This window comes from Rhinolophus sinicus, chromosome 5 (genome assembly GCF_057876585.1).
Source record: "Rhinolophus sinicus isolate RSI-liver-muscle chromosome 5, RSI-T2T, whole genome shotgun sequence".
NCBI classification, from domain to species: Eukaryota; Metazoa; Chordata; class Mammalia; order Chiroptera; family Rhinolophidae; genus Rhinolophus; species Rhinolophus sinicus.
In genome coordinates, this window is record NC_142505.1 from 88412544 (window position 1) to 88436992 (window position 24449).

General features: G+C 39.2%; 1 protein-coding gene across 5 annotated transcripts in view; it reads left to right on the forward strand.

Moving 5' to 3' along the window:
- FBXO38 (F-box protein 38) overlaps positions 1-24449 on the forward strand; it is a 46771-nt gene that overhangs the window by 19361 nt on the left and 2961 nt on the right. For 3 of the 5 annotated variants that reach the window (XM_019734360.3, XM_019734361.3, XM_074313735.2), the window contains 14 exons: positions 352-445; positions 1468-1598; positions 5239-5409; positions 7032-7174; positions 8067-8277; positions 9285-9404; positions 10745-10924; positions 12398-13132; positions 18156-18256; positions 18467-18569; positions 19607-19773; positions 21164-21309; positions 21929-22032; positions 22738-22851. In XM_019734360.3, coding sequence (XP_019589919.1) covers positions 352-445; positions 1468-1598; positions 5239-5409; positions 7032-7174; positions 8067-8277; positions 9285-9404; positions 10745-10924; positions 12398-13132; positions 18156-18256; positions 18467-18569; positions 19607-19773; positions 21164-21309; positions 21929-22032; positions 22738-22851 — 2520 coding nt within the window. The remainder of the gene's footprint in view (positions 1-351; positions 446-1467; positions 1599-5238; positions 5410-7031; positions 7175-8066; positions 8278-9284; positions 9405-10744; positions 10925-12397; positions 13133-18155; positions 18257-18466; positions 18570-19606; positions 19774-21163; positions 21310-21928; positions 22033-22737; positions 22852-24449) is intronic. The other 2 variants (XM_019734362.3, XM_019734363.3) reach the window with 2 other exon arrangements.

Sequence of the window (24449 nt, forward strand, 5' to 3'; positions counted from 1 at the left end):
TATAATATGTTGGAGGTTCAAACTTTGGCCAGAAAATGTCGGGATCCCTTTTTTACAATTCCCTCATGAGCTTCTGGTTTTCAGTGAATTCTTACTTAAAAATCTAAATAATTTGGACTAATTTTTAGATGCTGTCAAAACGTATTTTTAGAATGACAGTATCTGTTTTCATCTTTTTTTTAGGAAATGGCTAGTAGTCATAATTCATCTTGAGATATTAATATAAGTAGAAGAACAAACAGACTTACTTTTAAACAAATAGTTATCATCTAAAGTGTGTATAAATGCTTTAATAAAAATGATGTGGTCAAATGAAATGTTTATTGTTTGTTCCTTTTCTCCTTTAACTAGGTGGTTTTAGAAATTTGCACACTATTGTTTTGGGAGCTTGCAAAAACGCTCTTGAAGTAGATCTTGGTTACCTCATCATCACTGCTGCCCGTAGGTATGTTTCCTCTTCACCTTGTGTCTTTTGTTTAGAATTTTATGTTTTTCCCTTTTTTACAAAAATTTGGGGGATTGTGTATATGAAGTTTGATCATGCGTTATTCAGCTGTAAAATACAAAGGAGTTGTTTTACATAGCAATAGGGTTATCACTTAGTGGTAGCTTATGTCATAACTGATGACCAATTGGTCTGCACTCCAGACCCAGCAAGCTCTGAAAGGGTGTGGTCTCATCAGAGAAAAGCAGTCACCTGTCTGGAAGTGCCTGAGAGCCCAACCAAAGTCAAGCACTGATGCTCCGCTGCCTGTAGCCCTCTTGGGAAGTGTTGTCTCAGCCTCTGCGACTATCGGAATTGGCGTTAGTTAGTTGCAGATAATATTTGCTATTTAGAAATCAGTGTTTTAAATAAGCTTTTTCAGAGTCCTGACCTTGTAACACCTTTATATTTTAACACACTTTCGTATCTACTTTATGCCACATTTACTATTTCCTGTGTTATGAAAAGTGCCTCTATTTCCACTTTTATAAATATTATTTAAATTGAATTAACCATTTTTCATTTATTCAAAAAGAAAACTTACTTTCCATCAGTAGAATGTTAAGAGTATAAATAAACCCATTTCTAAGTTTAATTTAGTAGGTTTTGTTACGTACTGTAGAACTATACTCTTTGTTAAAATGGGACTTAACAGCTAGCATAAAAAATACGTTATAGAAATATCAGTACCAGACACAGATTAATCAGATCTCCTTGACTTAATCAGATTTAAGGAAGCATTAGAAAGGATTTAAGACTCTTACTGTGTAATTCATTGTTACTTAGTGTAACTTCAGTGTGCCACCTAAGATGTGCCCACATTTTGCAAAATACTCCTTTAAAGGAAACACCTCTTTAATGGAGGGGAAAACGTTTGCATTTGACACTTCAGTAAGATAAACTTCTTTCAGAGCCTTACATTAGTAGAACCTCTGATTCTAATGGCTTTCATTTTACTCTGCTGTGTATCTCTTTGTTTATAGGTTACATGAAGTTCGGATCCAGCCTTCCTTAACCAAAGATGGTGTCTTTTCTGCCCTAAAGATGGCAGAGTTGGAGTTCCCCCAGTTTGAAACCCTTCATCTGGGATATGTAGATGAGTTTTTGCTGCAGAGTAAGACTTATCCCATTTTATTCCCTAGAATTGCTGTAGGGAACTTACTTGACAAGCTGACACCTGAATGGGGATGGGCCATATTATCCGGACTATTAAGAGAACTTAAGATCTTAGGAGCTCTACTTCTTGAAAAAGAAATTTTTAATTTAAAGTTGAAGTGTCAATGAATTTTTCCAATATTGCCTCAGATTTTAGCATATTATAGAAGGTATAGTGATTAACAGCATACCAAAAAAAATCCTTATCTACATTTGATGCTGTCTCCACTTTGCTGCCCAAGTTTCTTTCCCATTCTGCTTCATTTTTTTCACAGAATGTCATCCTTGGTTCCATTTGTTGAATTTGATCTGCCATACTTCTTGAAGCTTTTGATGGTCCTCTCAGATGAGGTCCCATTCCCTGCCCATGCTCTTCATTTCCATAATAAGCCCGCTGGGGGTTCTGGATTTTCCAGATAGTGTGAGCACATAATGGTCAGTATTCATTTCATGATGATTGCTGTTGAAAGGCTTGTTCACAGCATTTTCTGGAATGTATTTACAATGGGGAACTCATTCCTTTGGGCTTGAATGCATGTCAGTTCATTATTCAAACTTTTTTCCCCACATACATTAGTTAGACATTCAAGAACACCAGCATGTTTTTATTTTTGCAAGAATTAATTATTTCCCCATGTAATTTGCAACAAGTCTTTCTTAAACTCACTATCATACCAAATGGCATTTTTTCTTTGGATTTGATTTGCTTCGTAGGAGACCATAAGAAAGCTTCATGACTGCTCAGGGCATTGCAGGTCAAACAGCATGAGTGTTGTCCTTTTTCATTTCTGACATATGTCCGATTAATAGTCGCTTTGTTTTGTTTTGTTTTGTTTTACTTTGTTTCAGTTCTCATTAATACAGGTGAAGGGTTAAAAATCAAATCAAATCACCTTCTAGCCAATTTAACACGGGAATCACTTTTATTCCATATAGCTTTGAAAAAGATCAGCTTTTCACCGACTTAGCTTTAAAAGGCTAAACTGGTATAGTAATTCCATATAAAATCAGTGCACAGTAAGTCCCCCTTGACATCCTTGATAAGTTCTTGGAACTGCGGCAAAACAGTGTTCATCTAATGAAACCAATTTTACCCTAGGCTCATTGATACAAACAAGAGTTCCTACGGCATCTCATAAAGGTTATAACAAAGTGATGTTATTCGAGGACCTGCTTTATTTGGTATCAAGCTTTTCTGTTTTTGAATGAGGTTGCTAACATTCTCTATCTTTCTCCAGTATCTTTGTAGTAACTTAATAAGATTATTAGCTTGGTAATTGGTGTTCTTTCTATAATCTTGTTTTTTATTCTTTCCGAAAGCTCAAAACTTGACAAACTTTGTATCTTCAAGATAGCCACACTTAGGCCCAGGGAAAGGTTGTCTTTGACAGTTAATTTTATAACCAAATTCCCTATAGTGTTTCTTTCTCCTCAACACATATTTTCAATAGAAAACACTTTACCTTTTGACTACCATTATTTTACACTTTTCAATATAACTATTTCACAGTCTCATTCATATTTAATAGACTTTTAGTTTTTACCTTTTTATAAGCTGTTCTTTTCTTCCTATTTGCTGTAGTTCATGCATTCCTCCCGTGTACATACTCTCCTGTTTCTCCAAAGACAGCCTAGGATTCTCGGCATCAGAATTGGGGCCAGGGGCCTCTAACAGACTATCTAGAAAGGAGTGAGAGGTCCCTCCCTGCTCACGCGCTTTTAATTACTCATCCTTCTCGGTAGTTTAGGTTTTGAAGCATTGCTCCAGGAGGTGGGGGTAGCCCCTGGTAAAACGTGCGTCACATTTTTGTTACGAAGGGTCTGGCAAAATATAAAAAGAAACATCACCTTTGTCCTCCATAATTTATGGTACAAAATGACAGTGCCAGATTAGGGGTAGAGATGTGCTGAGAATCAGATGCTGCGTGTTAGGAATATAAGAAAAGCGACCCAAGGATGAATACTTAGAGAAGGAGTCTTGGTTTGCATAGATTTACGATCTCTGAGCTTCGTGTGAAGGTGATGGGATGTAAAACATTAAAAAGCAGAAGCTGTATGAAGTCTTCAGTGCTGGAGCTTTGGAGAGAGATGGACTTGAGGCCCGCCTGTTACTAATCATGGGACCTGGGGCAAGTTACTTGTTAAGTTCATTTTTTTCTCATTTGTTAAATAGTATTATCTTTAACAAATAAGAAAACACGGACTTTTTATTATTACAATCTCTGGCATTTACAAAACATTCAGTAATGGTAGCTTTTACTTTTAGCACACCTATGGGCTGAATTAAAAAAAGAAACAGAAATGAGTCCACGGCGATGTCATCAGGGTTTTGAGAGAGTGTGACAATCAGGAGGACCCCAAGATCAGGAAGAAGTGATAGTCTCAAAGGAATGAGCGTAAGACAAGGATTTGTTGTGTGAGTCTATAGCATTTATGCAGATAGCGCCCAAGGAACAGGGTCCGTACAGGATTTACCCGATCATAAGGGAAAAGGCAAGTGTAGAGTCCAAAGAGCAAGAAAAAGGGTTTTACCAGGAGGCTAAAGAAAATTGCTCAGCTAAATTGTGAAGGATGGATTAAGGTGAAATCTGCAAGAAATGCCAGTAAATACCAAAAAAGGGGAATATAGTGCAGAGACCATGAACTATATGGAAAGTGACATTGGGAGAGTTTGGGATAGGTTGGCTGTTTTGAACACATTCCAAGCTAAAGGTATAAATCTTTGTAATATGCAGGGCAGCTTCACCAGAGCAACTGTCTTTTCTCTGTACTTTGTGTCAGTTGATCACAAGGAATGTGAGAGGTGTCTTTTGAGTTCCTATATCCAAGCATTATGCTGGACATTGGTAATGTCACTGTAATCTAAATAGATGCAGTTCCTTTTTTTCTTCAAATTTTTTATAGTCAGATGGACCATCCTGGAGAGGTGGATGGGAGGGGCGATGATAGGAGACACGGGGTGAAGTGTGATTTCCAGTGGCATAAACCAGGATGGAGGACCCTCTTCTGCTTTACCCACACCCCTAGTTTGTGACAAGGCAGCAGGCACTAAAGCCAGTGGCAGAGAGAGGGCGTGCTGAGTTAGAAGTCCACTTTCTGGGGATACATTCAGATTGACTAACCAATAACATGGGCCCTACAATGAATCTGAGTTCCCAGAGTTTACTCCTCCACTCATGGGTACCCCTCCCCCCGCCCCGGCTCCAAAAACATGACCCTGACACTGAAAGACTTACATTTTAACATATTTTTCTCTTAAAATATAAAACTAAAAAGCACTGTAAATGTGAACTAATAGAATACATCCTTCGGTTTTGCTTTAAGATTTTTGCTTTCTTTTTTTGCTTAACAATTGGAAATAATTATTTTCTTACTAGCTGTCCCCTGACTTTTAATATAAAATCTTATTTTGCAAGATAAATGCTACCCCATTCGTACAGAATACCTAACCTAAATTTGTACACGAACCTGAACCTGATGATGGACAGATGACACAGAATTATCATAGAGAGTAATCATACTGGATGTTAATATAAAGTATTGTGAGCACTTCATGACGCTTAAGAATTTTTTTTTTTTTAATCGATTTCTCTTTCTAGGCAGAATGGCTAATGCAGATCTGGTGAAGTATGGTTTGGCTGATGTGGTAGAAAATCCTGGTATCATCACTGATATAGGGATGAAGGCAGTCAACGAAGTGTTTTCCTGTATCAAATATCTGGCAATTTACAATTGCCCCCATCTACATAACCCATACAATTGGATCTCAGGTACTATAGGCTTAAGTACTGCTGCATTTTACGTTGAGGTGATGTGTATCTTTTGTGTGTGTGCTATGAATTGCATCCTAATATAAAATGTAGATATTTTATGTGGATTATTATTCAAGTTCTGGGAACTTTTGATAACCATGTTGGAAGTATATTCAGTGCCTCTTTGAACTCCTGAAATTTTCTGCCGAGAAATTTACACTGTCCAGGTTATGGATTCAAGTGTCCTGATCTTTATAGACACTTCCTTGGGCCAGGCACTTACAATGAAAGTTACAAATCATTGCCTGGGATATTATAGTTGTTTTCTTTGAATCACCTTCAAATGACACATCTGAAAGGACAGAGTGAGTATATATATTTAAAAAATACTTCTAAGTGACATATTAAACATGAACTTATAGTGAAATTTTCTACCACTATAAAATCCTAGGCTTTTTCAGACCTCTCTTCCCCTCCCCACCTGATCTCCTGTATATACAAGTGTGACTTCTGCCCTTGTTATTTTTCCTATGGGTGGAGTTCATTTTCCTCCCTAAGAGAGTAAATACTGTTTGTTTCTTTAAAGACCCTTCTTAAATACCTAAATTCCCAAACTTTTAAGTAAATTCAGAACTAGAGAATTTTCATTGTGACGTCCTCTTTAACCAAACCAAGACTCCCTTCACTGACACCTGCAGAGCAGCCGCCTCTGCCGTCTGCGTTGTCTCCCACGGATACTGTAGTTCTCACAAAGCCCGTCCCAGGCCTGTTTTGGAGCTCGGGGGCCTCTGCTGACATCACTCATTAGAATGGCCATGTCTCACCCACCAGAAGGGAAATTGTCTCCCTGGGCCAACTGCACCAAGTTCCTGGGAAATACGAACTTTGGGTTGTAGCAGGCATAGATCACTTTTGAAAAATAACATTTATTGGGTTTTTGATTTGTTTGTTTTCTTAAATACAGAAGAGTATAAAGAAGAACACAAAAAAATGGCCTATAATCCTATCACTCAGAATTCCTGTTAACACTTAAAAACTAAAAGTAATACATGCATTTGATAAACAATATCAAACAGTACAGAAAGGTACAAAATGAAAAGTCTCCTCTTCTCAAAGGTAACCACCATCAACAGTTTCTTATATATTCTTCTGGACAGATTATTTTGTGCACATTGCAGCCTATGCATATGTAGCATTTAAAAATGATTTATGTATACAAAGGGAGCCTGCTGGGTATACACTGTCCGTCCTGTAGCTTGTCTTTTGTACTAAATGTTTTGGAGAGCTTTGCATATTAATATACAAGCATATTCAGTTCTTCAGTCTTTTAATAGCTTCTTAATGTTCCATTAAATAAACGCACCAGTATTTCTTTAATTAGTGTCCTGTTGAATAGGTATATAGGTTGTAGAGTGGGTTACATTTAAATCAAGGCTGACTTGGTTTCAAGTTAATGATTCCCAAGCTATCTAGTTCTCACAATGAAATTAGGTATGGAAATATCAGTGTACAGTCACGAAGTTTTAGCGATCATGAGATAAGAGAAAAGTTCCTTAAGGAAACAGAATTTAAAAGTGACAGAATTCATCAGTAACGGAGAAAGTGTTAACTTATATTCTCTCTGGCCATTTCGTCAACAGACCACTCACGATGGACTCGACTGGTTGATATCAACTTAGTGCGGTGCCATGCTTTGAAGCTGGACTCCTTTGGTCAGTTTGTTGAATTGTTGCCCAGCCTGGAGTTTATTTCACTGGACCAGATGTTTCGTGAACCACCCAAAGTAAATCACATTTGAGAGAGTTTTTGTTCATTTATTTTGGTACTCAAGGAAGAAAACAACCTACATTATTTTTTTTTCTTTCTAATATAATATGCCTTTACAGTGTTATGATTGGACTTTTTACTGCCAGCCTCAGTGAAGGCATAAAGGTTATAATAATGCATGGCCTCTTGTTTTTGTAAATGAGTATTAAGGGGTTTTCAAAGAAGGGAAAGGAAAAAGTTAAGTGGAAAGCTGTTCCCATTAGTCCTATAAACTGAAAGTAAGGTAAGAGCAAAGGTGGAAATTTGAGCTAAGACAAATTATTACTTGGAGTAATTAGTTCGGAGATTAAATCTATAATCAGGAATCCAAAATATAAATAAGGATTAGGAATTTATTTTGGAAATGTTTTCCTTTGCTGCTATCTTTTTCAGTCAGTTGTATATCCTGGGAAATCTGAGGTTGCCCAATTGTACAAAAGGTTATTTTAAAACAGCTTAACATAAAATTTACACTCTCACCATAATAAAAACTTAATGTGTCAACTAATTATGTTCTGTTTTACCAGTTCTTAATTAACTACATTCCCATTGTTGAAGCAGTGTGACAGAGTGGGGACAGCTCAGGATTTGAGGTCAGATTACTGGGTTTCAGGTCCCAGCTGTCCCACTGACTGGTCATGTGCTGTTGAGCAGATCTCTTCCCAAAGTGCATCTCATCATCTGTAACTCAAGAATAATAGCAGTTTTTCTTGCTTGAAGTGTTGTGAGCCTTAAGTGAAGTCCTGTATGCATATGTAAAAGCACTTCATGAATAAGGTGCTATATAAATAATAGAGATGGAAGGTGCTATAACTAGAGATGCATGAAGGGATATTAACTAATAAGCATGTGGTTCCATCTTGCCTTAGGGCTGTGCTCGAGTTGGTCTGAGTGCAGGCACAGGAATCGGGGTGTCCTCAGCCCTTGTGAGCAACCAGAACTCCAACAACGACAATGACAATAACGCCCAGAATAATGCCAACATCCACGACAATAACCACCATCAGCCAGATGACTCGGATGAGGAGAATGACTTCCGGCAAGACCTCCAGCCAGGAGAGCAGCAGTTTGCAGCCGACGGTAACCCAGACCTTTTGTGAGCTCCAAAATGAAATGATTTTTTCCTTTTGGATTATATTTCTCTGATTCTGTTTCTGTTCCCCCTGGGCACTGAGGAGATAGTGGTAAAGGGGGTAGACATCCGCTGCCCTCTGGCTTGTGTCCAAGCTGGGAATGTGTAGGACGCCGTGAGGGCGTTGTGGGCTGAGTTCTGGGAATACTGACTTGGGGATTGGATTTAATCTTATAAAAAGCCAGCAAAGCCAGGAATTATTTCATTTAGGGTCCTCTTTGAAAAGTGAGCATTTTGTATTTGATTAAAACTTATCAATCTGAAATTGTTCACTGCACTTATCCTCTGGAAAATTATAAATAAAATCACACATTCCCATTCACTGATAGGCACTGATAACTGTAGTGAAAACTTTTTGGTGCAAATAAAACATTTGAAGTGATATTAAAATGTTAAAAAAGTACTTGGTATATTTGTTAATAATCCTTATCACACATTAGCCAAAAATGATACCGCAGCCTCTAGAGAGTAGGAAGAGAAACGTACATACAGTTTGAGCTTGCCTGCCCAATACTTCCTGGTTTAGTCAGCAGATACTACAAGGCTAATTGCTTGTGACTGTAAGGTCTTCCCTTAGCTGGCTCTCACTCCCTCCAAGCAAACAGCTTAGAAGGAGACAAGAGACAAGCAGTTGCCTGATAACAGCCATCCCTGGTAATACCTTCAGGAATGAACTGGGTGCTTTCTCTCAGCTGTGTGCCTCTGCCCTTGCTTTCATCATATAGTGATGGACTTTCTCCAACAAGTGATGCTTTCCTGTCTGTGATTTCGTCGCCTACAGAAGAAGTGGACACTTCTTGTTAATGTTGATATAACGAAGCACGATTAAGTGCTCGTCTTCCAGAGTGGGCGTAGTAATCACAGGGCTGTTCATTTCTCAGGGTTGCCCCAGTTTGCCAGCATTGTGCTCATTGTAGAGCTCTCCTGTTTGACTTGGTGTTTATTTTTGTTTAAGCATTGAATGAGATGGAAGACATGGTGCAAGAAGATGGAGAGGTGGTGGCCGAGAGTGGACATGAGACTCCAGCTCACAGTCAGGCAGTTATTCCTGTAGATGGTGACGAGGAACAAGCAGGTAATCATGTTACCTCCCGCATTCATGGTTCTGAAACCTACGGCCTGACTCTAATGAAGGCGTTAAAACACTGAATGACTCTTTCTTGTCATCACAGATAGTGATGTGTTGTATGCTTTTACTTACTGAGGCCTGTATTACATTGATGTTCTCCTTGCTGTATGTATCTTACTAAAGTTTGGTTTTGATTTTTTATAACTGCAGCAACAATTCCTCTGTCTGTATTAGCACACACCTGTGTGTGTGTGTGCGTGTGTAAAGAAAGCACTTAGCTTGTTGATGGAAAAATAAATGACCTGATTAAACATTCTGCTTGCCCTCCCTTCATTTTGGTGGAGAGGAAGAGCAGTGGAGAAGTTAACCTGGTTTAGTAAATAGACCAAGATCTAGTCTCTGGTCCAAGGCCCTTAAAATGACCTAATAAAATTCTGCATTTTCCGGGCGGCAAAACTTAATATTCTCTCAAAAGTTTGAATGATATGTTCAGGACCACTCAGCCAAGGATCAAGGAGCAGAACTGAAATTAGAGCTCAAGTTATCTCCCCGCTAGTCTGTCAGAAGGCTACCTTGTCTTTGAATTGAAAACACCTTTAACTACCCTTGTTTGAAGTGTCTTACAGATGCAGTCACTTACTCAACAAATACTTACTGAGTGCCCACTCTGTGCCAGGCATTGTACAGTGTTAACAGGAAAAAGACAGGCCAGGTGCCTTGGAGCTTACATTTTGTTGATGGAACAAATATCAGTCATTCTTCAGCGAGAATTGGGTCATACAAGCTAAAGGTTTACAGTGTGTACTGCCAAGCAGATAACACGTTTTACATAAGTATAAGTAAATAACTGGACTCTAACATGCACATGGCCTTTTATGAACGTGTCTGAACTACATCCAGTGAGATAGACCTGTGCTCAGTTAAAGAATGCAGAGTTCTCACTGGTCCTGTAGATGTCTGAGGTCCTCATTTCCTTTGCCTTCATTTGCACATTTGCAAAATTGGAAAAACAGCCTATTATTTTGGTGATTATTATGACTGTTATTTTGATTATTTTTAGGATGAGTTATGAGACTTTTTCAAATAGTGAAGGTCCTGAAGGGGGATGCCACATGATCTTCTATTTTAATTTGCTTACTAATCATACTTAATGTTTATGTGAAGTTTTAGAGTTAAAGTGCTTTCACAGTACTCATCCAAGTATGTCCGTATTCCATTGAAACGAGTGATCAGGGAGGCTGCATACAGCCAAAGCACCTCTGAGCCTAGATCCCTGGAAACAGCATTTTGAGTGCAAGTCTTTCTTAGGCAAAAAGTAACTGTTAGGTCTGTGCTTTTTGTTTTAGGACCCAGTGGTCTTCAGCGTGTAGTAAAACCAACGCCGATTACTGTTCATGATTCAGAGAGTGATGATGAGGAAGACAGTCTAGAACTCCAAGAAGTCTGGATTCCTAAGAATGGTGCTCGGCGTTACTCTGAGCGTGAAGAAAAAACCGGAGAGCCTGTGCAGTCCAGGGAATTGTCAGGTGAGAGATTGTGTCTTCCTCTGACCTGTTAGAGTCATGAGAACTGACACACTTGGACTTTTTATAATAATGTGTCCCTATCACAGCGTGTGGTGCAGTTAACATCTCCTTACGAAATGTGACAGGAGACGAGAAAGGCAACAGCTCAAGGGAGAGGGGAGTCTGGGTGGTGTTGTCGAGGGCAACTGTAGTACAATTTGGGGCTCAGGGAAGAGAAGACACGAGCATTGTGAATCCATAGCTTTAGGAAGTTGTGGCATCAGGGTCAGGGATTAGCAAGGGGCCTGCGCCTTGGGTAAGGGAAGGCCCCTGGTCATTTAGAGTAGTGAAGACAGATATTCCCCAGTGGCTAACCTGTCCAGCTGTGCTCAGTGAATGTCAGTGGCTATTCTGGGGCTGGAGGGAGCTCTTCCCATCCCGTGTCTCCCTTTAAATTTAGCCAACAGCCTTCTGCCCTTTGCCTCACAAAGAAACTGTAACTGTATCTCTTCATACTTCCTCCTTGTCTTTCCTTCCTTTATGTTTCTCAGAACCATATGCTTACCACTTTGAGCAAAGGATGGGGTTTTTAAAAATTGTCCACTTATTTTTCCTTGGGTACCCTATTCCTTAATGTATTTGAGTGTTCAGTACTCATTTTACACTGAACCTGAACTATACACTTCGTATATGGAAAACTCAGTTCTTTAGTGGAATAATTGACTAAGTGTTGACTAATTACTCAGTTCTTATTTTATTCTTCTCAAAAATTTAGATATCTTGACATTGTAGTCGAAAGGAGCTTTTATGGAAAGTAAAATTTAGGAAAAGTAATATGACCAGCTGACTAACCTAATGTTTCCTAGAAAGTTCAGTTTCTGAATTTAGAAGCTAGATCTTCTGTCAGCCAGACAAAACCTTACTTGTTTAAGGATTCCTTTACATATTGGCTGAGCCTTACTGTGCCCCAGGTACTGTGTTAGGTGCATAGATGAGTAAGTTAGATACATAGATGAGTAAGTCATGATCTCTCACTAGGGAACCTCTAGCCTCATTGAAGAGTCAGGTCAGAAATGTGTAATAATGTTACAGGGGATGCACTGCAGTGGTTTTGGGGTGGGGCTGCAGAAGAGATGACAGAGGCCCAAGTCTGAAGGATTGGTAAGAACAGAGACCCCAAGGGAGTAAAGCAGGGCTGTGTATAGTGAAAGAAAAGTTTGGGCTGGGGTGTAGAATGTATATAGAGGGGATGCGAATGGAAAGTTAGTTTGCAGTTAGGTTCTGGTGAGCCTTGAAGGCTGAGCTAATGTGTGTGAACCCGGGAGGCACTAGGGAGCCATAGAGAATTTGAGCAGCTGAGTTATGTGATCACCATTATACTTAGGAAAACTGGTGTACATTGTTTCCTGTTCCAGATTTACTCTTGCCTTTTGTCCAGAATTTGTACTGAAACCTTTTCTTTTCCTCGGGCCATTCTTCTTTTTCTATAAGCAGTAAGTGGAAAAGGCAAGACTCCACTTCGAAAGAGGTACAACTCCCATCAGATGGGCCAGTCGAAGCAGTTTCCCCTCGAGGAAAGCAGCTGTGAGAAAGGCTGTCAGGTCACCAGTGAGCAGATCAAAGCCGATATGAAAGCAGCTAGGGATATTCCTGAAAAGAAAAAAAACAAGGATGTTTATCCCAGCTGCAGCAGCACCACCGCCAGCACAGTGGGAAACTCCAGCTCACACAGCACTGCTTCTCAAAGCCCTGCCTTTGTAAGGACGGTGACCAGCGGCGGCTCTTCCGAGCCTAGCCCTCCAGAAGTGGATGTGTCCAGGCAGTGTGTCTGCTCCCCCGCTGGGTCAGAGGACTCTGAGGCCATGGAGGAGGGAGATGCAGAGAGTTCTGTCTGCCCCAGATGCTGCTGTCACAGGCCCCAGGAACCCCAAAGGAGAACTAGCAGGTGTTCTGATGAGGAACGTCCTTCAACCAGCCGAGCCTGTGTTGTGAATGGCCCGGATGGTACGAGATCCGCCTTTTCCTTTAGGACTCTGCCACAAGGGGGGTCTTCAGGCCCAGCACATGATGAGAGGACTAATGGGAGTGGCTCTGGGGCTACAGGTGAGGACAGGAGGGGGAGCTCCCAGCCTGAGAGCTGTGACGTGCAGTCTAATGAAGACTACCCTCGGAGGCCCCTAACAAGGGCCAGGAGCAGACTGTCCCATGTACCGCTGGTATCTGAGTCAGGTATGACAATGCTGCCAGGCTTAGCAACTGCAGGATAGGACTGGAGACGGGCATGAGCTCATTCCATAAGCTTTCTTAGGTAAAGCCAGATTGGCAGACTGAATTCGGTGTTGGGGTTCTGTGGTCATACAGATTTGGAGCTAATTTTCAGCAGTGGTGGGGGGAGGGTATGGAAAATATCTGACGCAGGAAAACTCAGAAAGTTAAGTTTCTAAGAAAAATATAACTGTATATTGATCCTAACTACACTGCTGATTCTCATGTTGTAAGTCCCAATAGATAAACTCTGCTCCCATCCCACACTTAGGGAAGTCGTAACTGTTAGTGAAGTTTTAAACCTTAGCCAAAAGATACGGGCCTGAAGTTGCTGGGGTGGGGGGAACATGTCCTATGGGGATCCCCCTCTATCTGCCTCTGCAGTACTTAGTAATTTTTTCTGAAGTCTAGTTTTGCGTCCAGTTAGGTTTGCCAGGAGATAAGCCGGTAAGTATCTAGCTTAGCTGAGAATTATTTTGGTGACGATATACTGAAAAAAAAAAAAAAAATTGTGTGTGTGTGTGTGTGTGTGTGTATAAAATTTCATTAATAATATTATAATGTGTATGCCAAGGCATTGGGTAGGGTGGGGATGAACACATTTCTTAATCATAATTCTGTTTATATATCTGACCTTATTTTTAAGTCATCTCTTCTGCCTGTAAGTCATGTATACCTGTCAGTGAATAATAATATATTTTAACTTTATCCAAGTCTCCCTCACTTTTAAAATCTTAAAATCAGACCCCAGAACAGAGTCCATACTTTTTATATGTTAATAGATGATCGAATCATGTGGAGTTAAACAAAAATAAGCTTTCATAAGATAAATACAAGAACTTAAGTATGTGCTAATTGTAGTAGCATAAACTTACGAGTTTTATTTAAAGGTCCATTATGTTTTGCAAATACTAGTCCTGACGTATGATGAAAATACTTTTTTCTAGCTTGAATTTTAAATGTTTTATGATAATTTTTATACATAACCTAAAATTTACCATTTGTAAACATTTTGAAGTGTCCATTCCAGTGGCTTTAAGTATCTTCTCATTGTCGAGCAACCATTACTACCATCCATCTGAACTTTTTCATCGTCCCAAACTGAAACTGGACCCATGAAACAGAAACTCCCCATTGTGACACCTTTCGTTGTAGGTTTTTTTCATGTTTGTAATGTCAGGTGTATGTGTTTACCTTTACGATTTTTTTCCTTTACTTCTATGCTGTGGAAGGCCTTCCCTGCACCTGGTTCAGTTAATTGTTCATATCTTCTCATTCTTTTATTTATTTGTTTATTTGATTTTAATTCCTTATTTTAATCTGTGCTAATTAACTTGATCTTTTTGTTTTTATTTCAAATTGTCACCAAGTTGTCTCAATACTATTTATTGACATCCATTCTTATATCATTATTTTAAAATGCTCTTTTACCATGTGCATTGTGTTCTGTTCCAGTGCCCTTTCCTCTTTCATTATTCTTTGTCAAAATGTCCTTGGCTAGTCATACATTTATCATTTATTTTTACAGTTGTATGTTATAATAACTTTGTCAAGCTCTAAAAACAAATCTTTGTTTTTGTTTGGAATTCTATTACATTGATCAACTGGAAAGATTACTGTCGTTTTTGCAGCATTGAGTCTTCCTATTTAGAGACTATTTTGTCTCCAGTTTGTCTTATGTCTCTTGGTAAAGTTTTATGGTGGTTACTGTTTTGGGGATTTTGCTTTGTTTTGTTTTTGTTTTTAACATAGATCTTTCATATTAACCATAAGGGGCTGTGATTTCTTTTTTGCCTTGTGTTCTACTATCCCCTTTTCTATTTCCTTCTGACTTGTTTCGTGACTAGTACTTTTTCTTAGGTAAAATAGTTCCCTAGAATTTTTTTTTTTTAATCTCATGTAGTGCTTTTTACTTTTTTGGGTGTATTACATCCATTACCTTGTAATTTTACTTTTCAGTTTGAGAAGACTTCTAATGTATGTAGCTAATGTGTCTATAGTAGGTAAATTATTTCCTAATATTTATTAAACAGTCCATATACTTTCAGTGACCACTTTTCTGGAGAGGTGTCAAAGTGCTGATTTTAATATTTTCCAGATCTCTTTTAGAAAGAAGAATAAGTTATTTGGGTGGCTTTCAACTTGTTATTTTTAATCTAGCATGTTTTTAATATCTATTCACCATCCTGCTTTAAAAATTTTGAGGAGAAAAGTCCAAACTAATAAAGGAACAGACTTCATTGAGTGTTAGGGATTTTTTAAAATCACTTTAAAGAAAACGTCTGAGGTTTTTATTAGTTTTTAATTTATGGCCTTGTGTTAAAACCATGTTAGAAGCTAATATAGTTATTCGTCTTGTGAATTCCTTTTTTGGGAATATATGCCTGTAAGTTCTTTTTATCGTCACTGTATAATACTTTATAAAATAAATATCACAAAAATAACTAGTTGGATTGTCAAAGAATAGCATTTAAGATTAATATGGTATGGTTCTCATAAATACTAACCTCCTTCCCTGACACCCAAGACTAGATTGGTCTTCTGTTCTGTGTTTCTGTAGCATCTTCTAATGTTAACCACACTATGTTGTAATTCCGTGTTTTGCTGTCTGTCTCTCTACTAGACTATGAGCTGCATAATGGCAGGGTCAGTGTCTGCTTGTTCGCCGTTATAGTCCCAGCTTCTAGCACAATATCTTACTACATGGTATGGGGCTCAGTAATTGTGAACTTTTAATTGTAAGTGGTAGGAACCATCATTTGAGGTATATTGATGCCGGCGGGTATATGAAATCACTAAGAATTGTCCCTAGAAAGATTAATTGTTCCTAAACAAGGAGGGAGGCAGAAGAAAATAATAAACAGGATGAACTCTTGTTTTCATTTTACATTGGGAAGTCCTTGGTTTTTAAGGTTATCGAAATGTAAAGTGTGACTTCGTTTTATAACTTTTCTTAGAAAACATAAACTGCCAATTTGGGTCCTCTGGAGAGCAGGAAATTTAACTTTGAACCCCATATTCTGATGAATTAAGGGGCAGAGAGCAGTCCAGCAAAGGGAAAGGTTTGAAAATCGGATCATAAAGAGAATGCTAAGTAGAAGATTCTTATTTGAACTCTGTCATAAAGGAATGGAAACAGACCTGCTTTTTTTGTATGTTTGTTTTCATTTTTGTGAAATGGGGAGAGGGAACCAGGGCCTTTTTATTTGTTGTAACGAGTGTGTGCGTTTTGTCTGTTACGTGAAATGTGCTGCCTTTTGAAGATTCTTTGTCAGTGAAGATACTAGATTCTGCACAAAGTTCCTTCAGGAGAATACTGTGAAGGGAGGCCTTCAGTGCGTTACCTAGATCAATGGTTTTCATGTTTTTCCAGAACTCCAGGGTGTTGCTTGGGTTCCCAGTCCTTGGAGGAATATTGATGAGTAGAACTCTTGGGTTCTTTCTTAGTCTTCAACCGAAGCAGCTCCTTTCTATTTCTATTGTTTTGCATAGTAAGGTTTCACAAAGACTTCAAATAGTGGAGGAAAGGTTCTGGTGTGTAAAAAAGTACTTGGACTAGATCTCTAGAGTTCCCATCTAATCCCAACCTTTGGGAATTTGCAGTATTTGCATCTTTCTTCCCTCTTTCTTAGTAATCTTTCATGTTTGAAGTTAGAGAATTACCAAGTGGGAAGAGCAGTATAGCGGGATTTAATTCATGAAGGGCAATCTTATTTCATTCAATATAAGCTTTGCCACAGAATGATTATGAAAAATGAGGACAGTGACTTCTACTGTCTTGTCTTAGAATATATATGTGCTTAAGTTTTAGAGATGAATTTAGAACTTGTATATAAGTCATATTTGCTTTTATAATTAATCTGTAATGTTTCAGAACAATACTAAAAAGTGAGTTAGCGCCTTACTGACTAGGGTTTGGCAGATAAAAGATGGCAGGTTTTCTAGCGTAGTGACTGGCACCAGATTGCCTGGTTCTGACTCCTGGTTCTACCACTTACACCTTTGGAAGCTGTGTTACCTTCCCATGTGTCAGTCTCCTAACTTGTAAAATAAGGAGAATAATAAATCTATCTCAGAAGGGCCTTTAGAATGATTAAATTAGTTTAATACAAGTAAAACCTTTAGAAAAGTGCCTGATACACAGTAAGCGCTCAGTAAATATTTGCTATTATTGTTATTCCACTTATGTATTTCTGCTGCATTCATTCATTCATTCATTCAATTCATTCAGTGAATGTTGAGTGCCATTCATTTCAATAAATGTTCATTTTAGCTCATTGCTGGTGGTTGACATTGATACAAAAATGAAATAAGATGGTGTTGTTGCCTTCGAGGAGCTTTTAGTTTAAATGGAGAAACAGAACAAGTATACAGGGAATTAGAAAGCCATATACGAGGTGTGGGGATCCAAGTGATTTGTTAGAGCAGGTGGCATTTGAGATGGTCTTTTCAGGGATGCGTAGCATTTCAAAAAGTGAAGTTAGGAAAGGTGTTCTGGGCAAAAGGAGCTAGAATGATTAATGGCTTCCAAGGCTTTGGCAGTGGGAGATGACTAGGATATGGTATGGAATAAAACTGAGGACAGACGGGGCTAAAGCATAGCTCCAAAAGTCAGGTACTGAAATGAGTTCATTAAGCAGTCATTGATAATTTAAAGCTGTTTAGCAGGAAATTGGTGAGTTTCATCCATCAATAGTATTGAGGTTGGGTTGAGTGACTAGAGATTGGGATGTTAATTAGGTTGTTGGAATGGCCCAGGGATAACAAGGGATATTATGTTTGATGTAGAGATACTTGAGGTATAGTGGAGGGTGATCTTGCTTTGGAACAGTCATTGGGAAATAGGGGTCTGACTGGATTCCTGTGGGAATCCAGTCACAGATTTGAGAGTTGCCTTGATGGAGTTTATACACATGGAATTGAATGTGCTCTCTTGAAGGAAAGAAAGCAAGGTTAAAATTTGCATTTTTTTTCTTGCTTTTTCTAGAGGTTGCCAAAACAAAGCCACGTCATGCCATGAAGCGGAAGCGGACGGCAGATAAATCCACCAGCACCAGTGATCCTGTGATTGAGGACGACCACGTACAGGTGAAGGAAAAAACCCTCATACCTTTCAGTCCAGCCAAGGTCCTGAATAACGTAAAGGAACTAAAATTTCCATCTTTACATAGTTTCTTTGCCGTAAGGAAAAAAAATTGGTAACAGTGGCTTGTCATTTGTGCCAGTGAAAACATAACATTTAAGCATAAAAAAAAAAAGGTACAGAGATCTCTAACTTAAAAATTTTTGTCCTTGTAGGTCCTTGTATTAAAATCCAAAAATCTCGTTGGAGTCACTATGACCAACTGTGGAATCACAGATCTAGTGCTAAAAGATTGTCCCAAGATGATGTTCATCCATGGTATGTATTTAGGCCCATGGCATACAGGAGCATCGTGAACAAGTTGAAAGAGCTAAGGACTCACAAATGCTTCAGTAGCATGACTAGATTATTTTTTTGAAGGAATCTTTATGTTGGATTATTTATAATTTTGTCCTCGTTCTGTGGTTCTCAAATAATTACCCCGTAGTATCTGCAAGGGAACATGTACAGAGACTTGGTTCATCTTTTAAAATAGCATCTTCTCCCGTTTCCTCCAAATGATCATTGCTCCCTGATCTGATAGGACAGAACAACAACGTGTATGGGCTTTGGAGTCAGATAGACCTCAGCTTGAATCCTGTCTCTGCCATGTGCTAACTGTGTGATACTCGATATGTTTTGTGTGTAAATGTTTTTGGGGACGAATGGTGACTGGGCCTTAAGTGCTTACCTGCTCTGGATTAGATTGACGTGATTAATCATAACTTCAGTTCACGGCACATTATCATTAGTCCAAGTCCCACTTTTCTCTTTAGTCCCATTTGTCTCTCATTGCCAGTCCCATCGGCTCCCACCATCTATACTCATGTGTTTAACATACATCCTTTCCAGTCCATCTTTCATGTATTTGCGTATGTACATATTTGTCTCTGAAAAATAGGATATTATTTTGTGTGAGCTTTGAAAATTTGAGATACATAGTACTGTATTTTCCCATGCATAGTGCGCACTTTTTGGCCCAAATTTGTGAGGGGAAAATAAGGATGCGTTATACTTGGATAGTACTAATTCCTTATCTATTAATTATATATATATAAATGTTTTTAATTCTTTTATTTATGTTTATGAGTTAAAAGTACAATAATAAATATTAAAATTCCTTTATAATACAAAAAACAAGTGCCTAAATACAAAAAAATAAAAATTTGAATTAAAATGAAAGATTTTTTTTCCCTGAAAGTTTGGGCCAAACACGTGGGTGTCCGTCCTCTAAAGATGATTCCAAATAGGCTGTACATTGCTCAATGATTTTGCATAAATTATTTGTAGAGCTTACCGTGGTCTTCATTTCGTAGCTACCAGGTGCAGGGTACTGAAACACTTAAAAGTAGAGAATGCGCCAATTGTAAACCGGTTTGACTATGCACAGTGCAAGAAACTGAACATGGATCAGGTACTAGACCAGATACTACGGATGCCTCCTGAGAGAAACCGCATCATATACCTACGCCCAATGCAGCAGGTACCCAGCTCTGCCCCTTTCTGATGACACACGTATTGCAGTGACATGTTTACTTAGTCTTCAACATTTTCAGACTTGACATTTATTCATTTGCTCAACCTATAGTGGTGATCCTTTACATTCTTTTAACCAAGATAGACTACTTTGACATTTATTCATTTGCTCAACCTATAGTGGTTATCCTTTACATTCTTTTAACCAAGATAGACTACTTTGCCAATCTTCCTTAATACTTCTCTGCTAGATTTTTGTGGGTATTTAGCAAGTTGTGTGATGAGAGCAATTGTTATTCAGCAAGAGTTCATACTTATTCAAAGTTGCTTATGGTTAAGTGCAAAGAATGATTTCACACTGCCTGATTCAAATTCTGGTTCACTGACCTATAGCAGATGACTTAACTTCTGTGTCTTAGTTTCTTCATCTATAAAATTAGAAGAATAAAATCGTACAGTTATTGTGATAGTTAAATTAATACATATGAAGTGCTAGAACAGTTGCTGGCATATAGTAAGTGGTCATGATAGCTGCTATTATTATTATTTTCAGTATTATTAAGAGTAAACATTGCACCTATATGATTATAGATGTTAGCTGAACCTGGTAATCATTTCACAGTATTTGTCAACCAAACCAACATACCATATGCCTTAAATTTATATATGATGTATGTCAATGATTTCTCAAACAACAAAATAAAAAGTAAACATTATATGTAAGGCTCTGCAAAAGAAAGTTTAAAGGAAATATTAAACCTTTGTAGTCAGTTGGCACCTGGCCCCAAAAGAGTCATTTCAACAGATTGTTTGTTGATTGGCTCTGATGTGCTGGGGCTGAAAAGTACACAGCACATCATCCTTCCCTTGAGAAGCTTGTCTTTCCGAGAAAGAGATAGATTAGATGTGAATACCCTTAAGATGGTAGAGTGGGATTTCATAAGTAGAGCTAGGCAGAGGGCATTCCGTGAAAAGAGAGTGACGTGAATAACGGCTGCAAAGAGGCAAGGAGCTGGAATAGGCAGTAGTCTAGTTTGAACGGGGGATATGGTACTATGCAGCTGCAGGTCTGTGATGCAGTCACTGTCTGAATCTATGAAAGACATGCTTGGAAGCGGACTCCTGGGCTCTGTGACCTGATTGTGATTCTCCGATTTAGTGGGCATTTATATAACAGTGAAATGTCAGTCTCTCAGCTTGCTAGACAGAAGAGTTTGCTAAACCTTACTTCCAGTGTGGCAAGCTGTGTTCAGGGCTGAATGTGACTATTTGATTTTCAAATCAGCCAATGATTTTAAAACGTAGATCCCCAGGGAAGATTATTCAAGCTCTCAGAGACAGATTTCTAAGGCATTCTCTTCGTTGGCCCAAACCCCTCTCTGTGATGTCTCCCACAGGTGGACACACTAACACTGGAGCAGAAGCTATTCAGCGGGCCCTACCCCTATCACATCTGCATTATCCATGAATTCAGTAACCCTCCCAACGTCCGGAACAAGGTGCGCATTCGCAGCTGGATGGACACGATAGCAAACATCAATCAGTAAGTAAGGCCATTTCAGTCATTTCCTGTTGCAAGGGCTCCCAGAAAAAAATCCTAATTATTCTTTATTTTAAATGTTTTCACTGGGCTTTTCAGGCACTGAAACATACGAAATACAACGTAAGTGAAAATCTTGAGGGAATGAGGACTTAAAACTAAAAATGTGTTTTTTGTAACTTTTTATTTTCAGACAGAAAAATTCCAAGATAAGGTTATACACGTACATTTGACTTTATCCCTCTACCCTTAGGGAATGGAAAAGAGGTGAATTAAAGACCTTAAAACTGCAATGCTATACATCATCAGGAAATTGGGCTTTTTATACATTTGTTATATAAACATTATATTAAGCACCTTGTACACACAAGACATTTGATTAAAGAGGGGCCTTCTTTCTTTACCTGATAGGATTTTGAAGGTAGTGAAGAAAGTAATTTTGACCTGCTGGCTATGTACTCTCTAGTTTGAGTATACCCTTCTTCCGTTAGGTACTTATGTGTAGTTTGAGATGCTCGTCAGAATCTAGGCCTGACACAGTTTTGACAGTTCCTTTCTATTGCACACCCCAACATTTTTTCCAGTTTTATAATTTTTATTTATTTTTTCTTGTTGCTACCAGAGAGCTCATTAAGTACGAATTCTTCCCTGAAGCCAAACGAAGTGAAGATGACTTAAAGAAGTACCCCAAATACCCCTGGGGAAGAGAAATCTATACTTTAGAAGGTGAGCATTTACAGGTAGTTGGAAAGCTAAGTAGCTGTAACTGACTAAATGGAGAGACATGTCTTAGGGAAGATAGGAATCTTCAAAATAATGGGTATTTTGAATATCTGTGGGGAGCAGGAACCAGAGAAATCCTATTCTCCCTACGTATGTCTTTACCATCCCTAAAATAATCAGAGGCAGTGTTGAAACACAAAAAGTAGAAGAAAATTGAAAGTTGCTGTAGTTTGAGAATTGGAGGTGACTTGAGGGCACCTGTCTCAGCCTTTTTGTTTTATACATACAGAGGGTGCCACAGAATTGTGTACACATTTTAAGAAACGAAAAAAAGCTATTAAAATTGTAATAATATATACCTATAACAAAAGATAACTACAAGTCACGTTTGACTTCTGCAATTACAAGAGGTGCTCAAAGTGGTTACCAATTTTAATATGTTTTTTTCCTTTCTTAACAATGTGTATACATTTTTTTTGGCACCCTCTGCATATATACATAGAGAGAAACTGAGGCTTAATGAAAGCAGAGGATGTGCAAGGTCAGGTGCCTGAGCAGCAGCAGAGCTAGAATTGGGACGTGCATCTCCTGGTGCAGAGCGTTTTCAGCCCTGAGGAACGAAAGCACATTTTGGTACAAAATACCGCCTCTTGGGCCCTGTCATTACTTCTACACCCGGAGCTCTGTTATCCTGTCTTCCTCTTCCAGGTGTTGTGGATGGTGCTCCGTATTCCATGATTTCTGACTTCCCTTGGTTGCGATCACTACGGGCAGCAGAACCCAACAGCTTCGCCAGATACGATTTTGAAGATGATGAAGAAAGTAATTATGACCTGACTTGATTTATATTCTCTAGTTTGAGTGTATTCTACTGTGTTAGATGTTTGTATCTTGTTTGAGAGTTAGAAGCAGTGCAGCTTTTAATTCACGTCCCATATAAATGTGTTTATTTGCTTTTCGTTATTGTTTGGTTCTCCCCTACAAAAAACAGCTCTACATTTGTACAGTAATCAGTTGACTTACCAGGGACATATGGAGGTTGGTGGGAAGGAATCCTTTAGACAGATTTTCCTACCTAGATTTTTTTATTACCTAAATGTTTGTAATTTTGTTACTCTTTATTTTCAACCATATTGTTTCAGATTGGTTCCAGTTATGCTAATTATTGTTTAGCTACTTACAAGCAGTTTTTAGCATACGTATTGCAACTTATGATTTAGGTGTAGATATTTGGGGAAAACTTGAAAGAAATTTTAAATATAGTTCATCTAAGTGTTAGCACAGTTGAATATCCATTTGTGGGATGTTTGTTAAAAAATGTTTTATGAGGGCCTTCCAGTCAAGATGGTAGGTAGGTAAATGCTGTGCGAGCCTTCTTCCACGATCACATGAAAATTACAAGTCAACTACAGGACAGCCATCATTGAGAATCAGCTGAAGTCTAGCTGAACTGAAGCCCTACAACTAAACACATACAGAAGAAGCCACCTCAAGACTGGTAGGAGGGGCTGAGACGTGAGACGGGCTGGTCTCATGCCTACATGTAGTGGTTAAAAATCAGGAGGGATATCTCAGCTGCTGTACCCTCCGCAGGAGCAAGGGGTCCCAGCCCCACACTGAGCTCTCTAGCCCAGGCTTCCAGTGCTGGGGAGAGAAGTCCCCACAACTTCTGGCTGTGAAAACCAGCAGAGATTGTGGCTGAGTGAGCCGGAGAGCAGCTGCACTCCCAGGCGCTGCTCTTAAAGGGGCTGCACATGGACTCTGCTCGCGACTCACTCACTCTGAGCTCCAGCACTGGGACAGCAGCTGAAAGCCACCAGGGACATATGGAGGGGAACTAAACTGTCTGGCTTCAAGGCAAGGGCAAGGCAAGGGCAGCTTACTCCCAGACAGAAAGTGCTGACAGAAGCCATGTTTCTTTTTTGAGCCCTCCCGTCACCCGGCCTGTTTGTGCAGGAGGGCGCCATAGCTGAGTCTCCATCAGCTTAGCAAACACCATATGCCCTGCCCTGGTGATTCCTGGAGACCTTGCTCCATCCAACTTGTGGGCCTACTCAAGCCACTTCCACTGGCTTTTCCATACAAAAGACCTGTCTTGGTTCATGCTGCAGACATTCCTAAAATCTCTCAAAGGTCACAAACTCCCAACAAGTAGCATCTGGCCTCAGCATGTCCTATACCTCTGGCTGAGCAGCCCCAAGCCTGGCACTAGCAACAGCTGGCCTCAGTTTGCAAGTTAACCTCTCCCAGGCACCTCCAATCCCAGCATAAGTGACAACATCTGCAGAACACTTTGTAGCTCATACCAAGTGGCCCTGGACAGGGCACAGGCAGCAGCTGACCTTGGCCTATACCAGAGCCCCTCCCAAAAGGCCCCAGAATCAACACAGCCAGTGGCCAGCTTCAGACTACACCAGAGC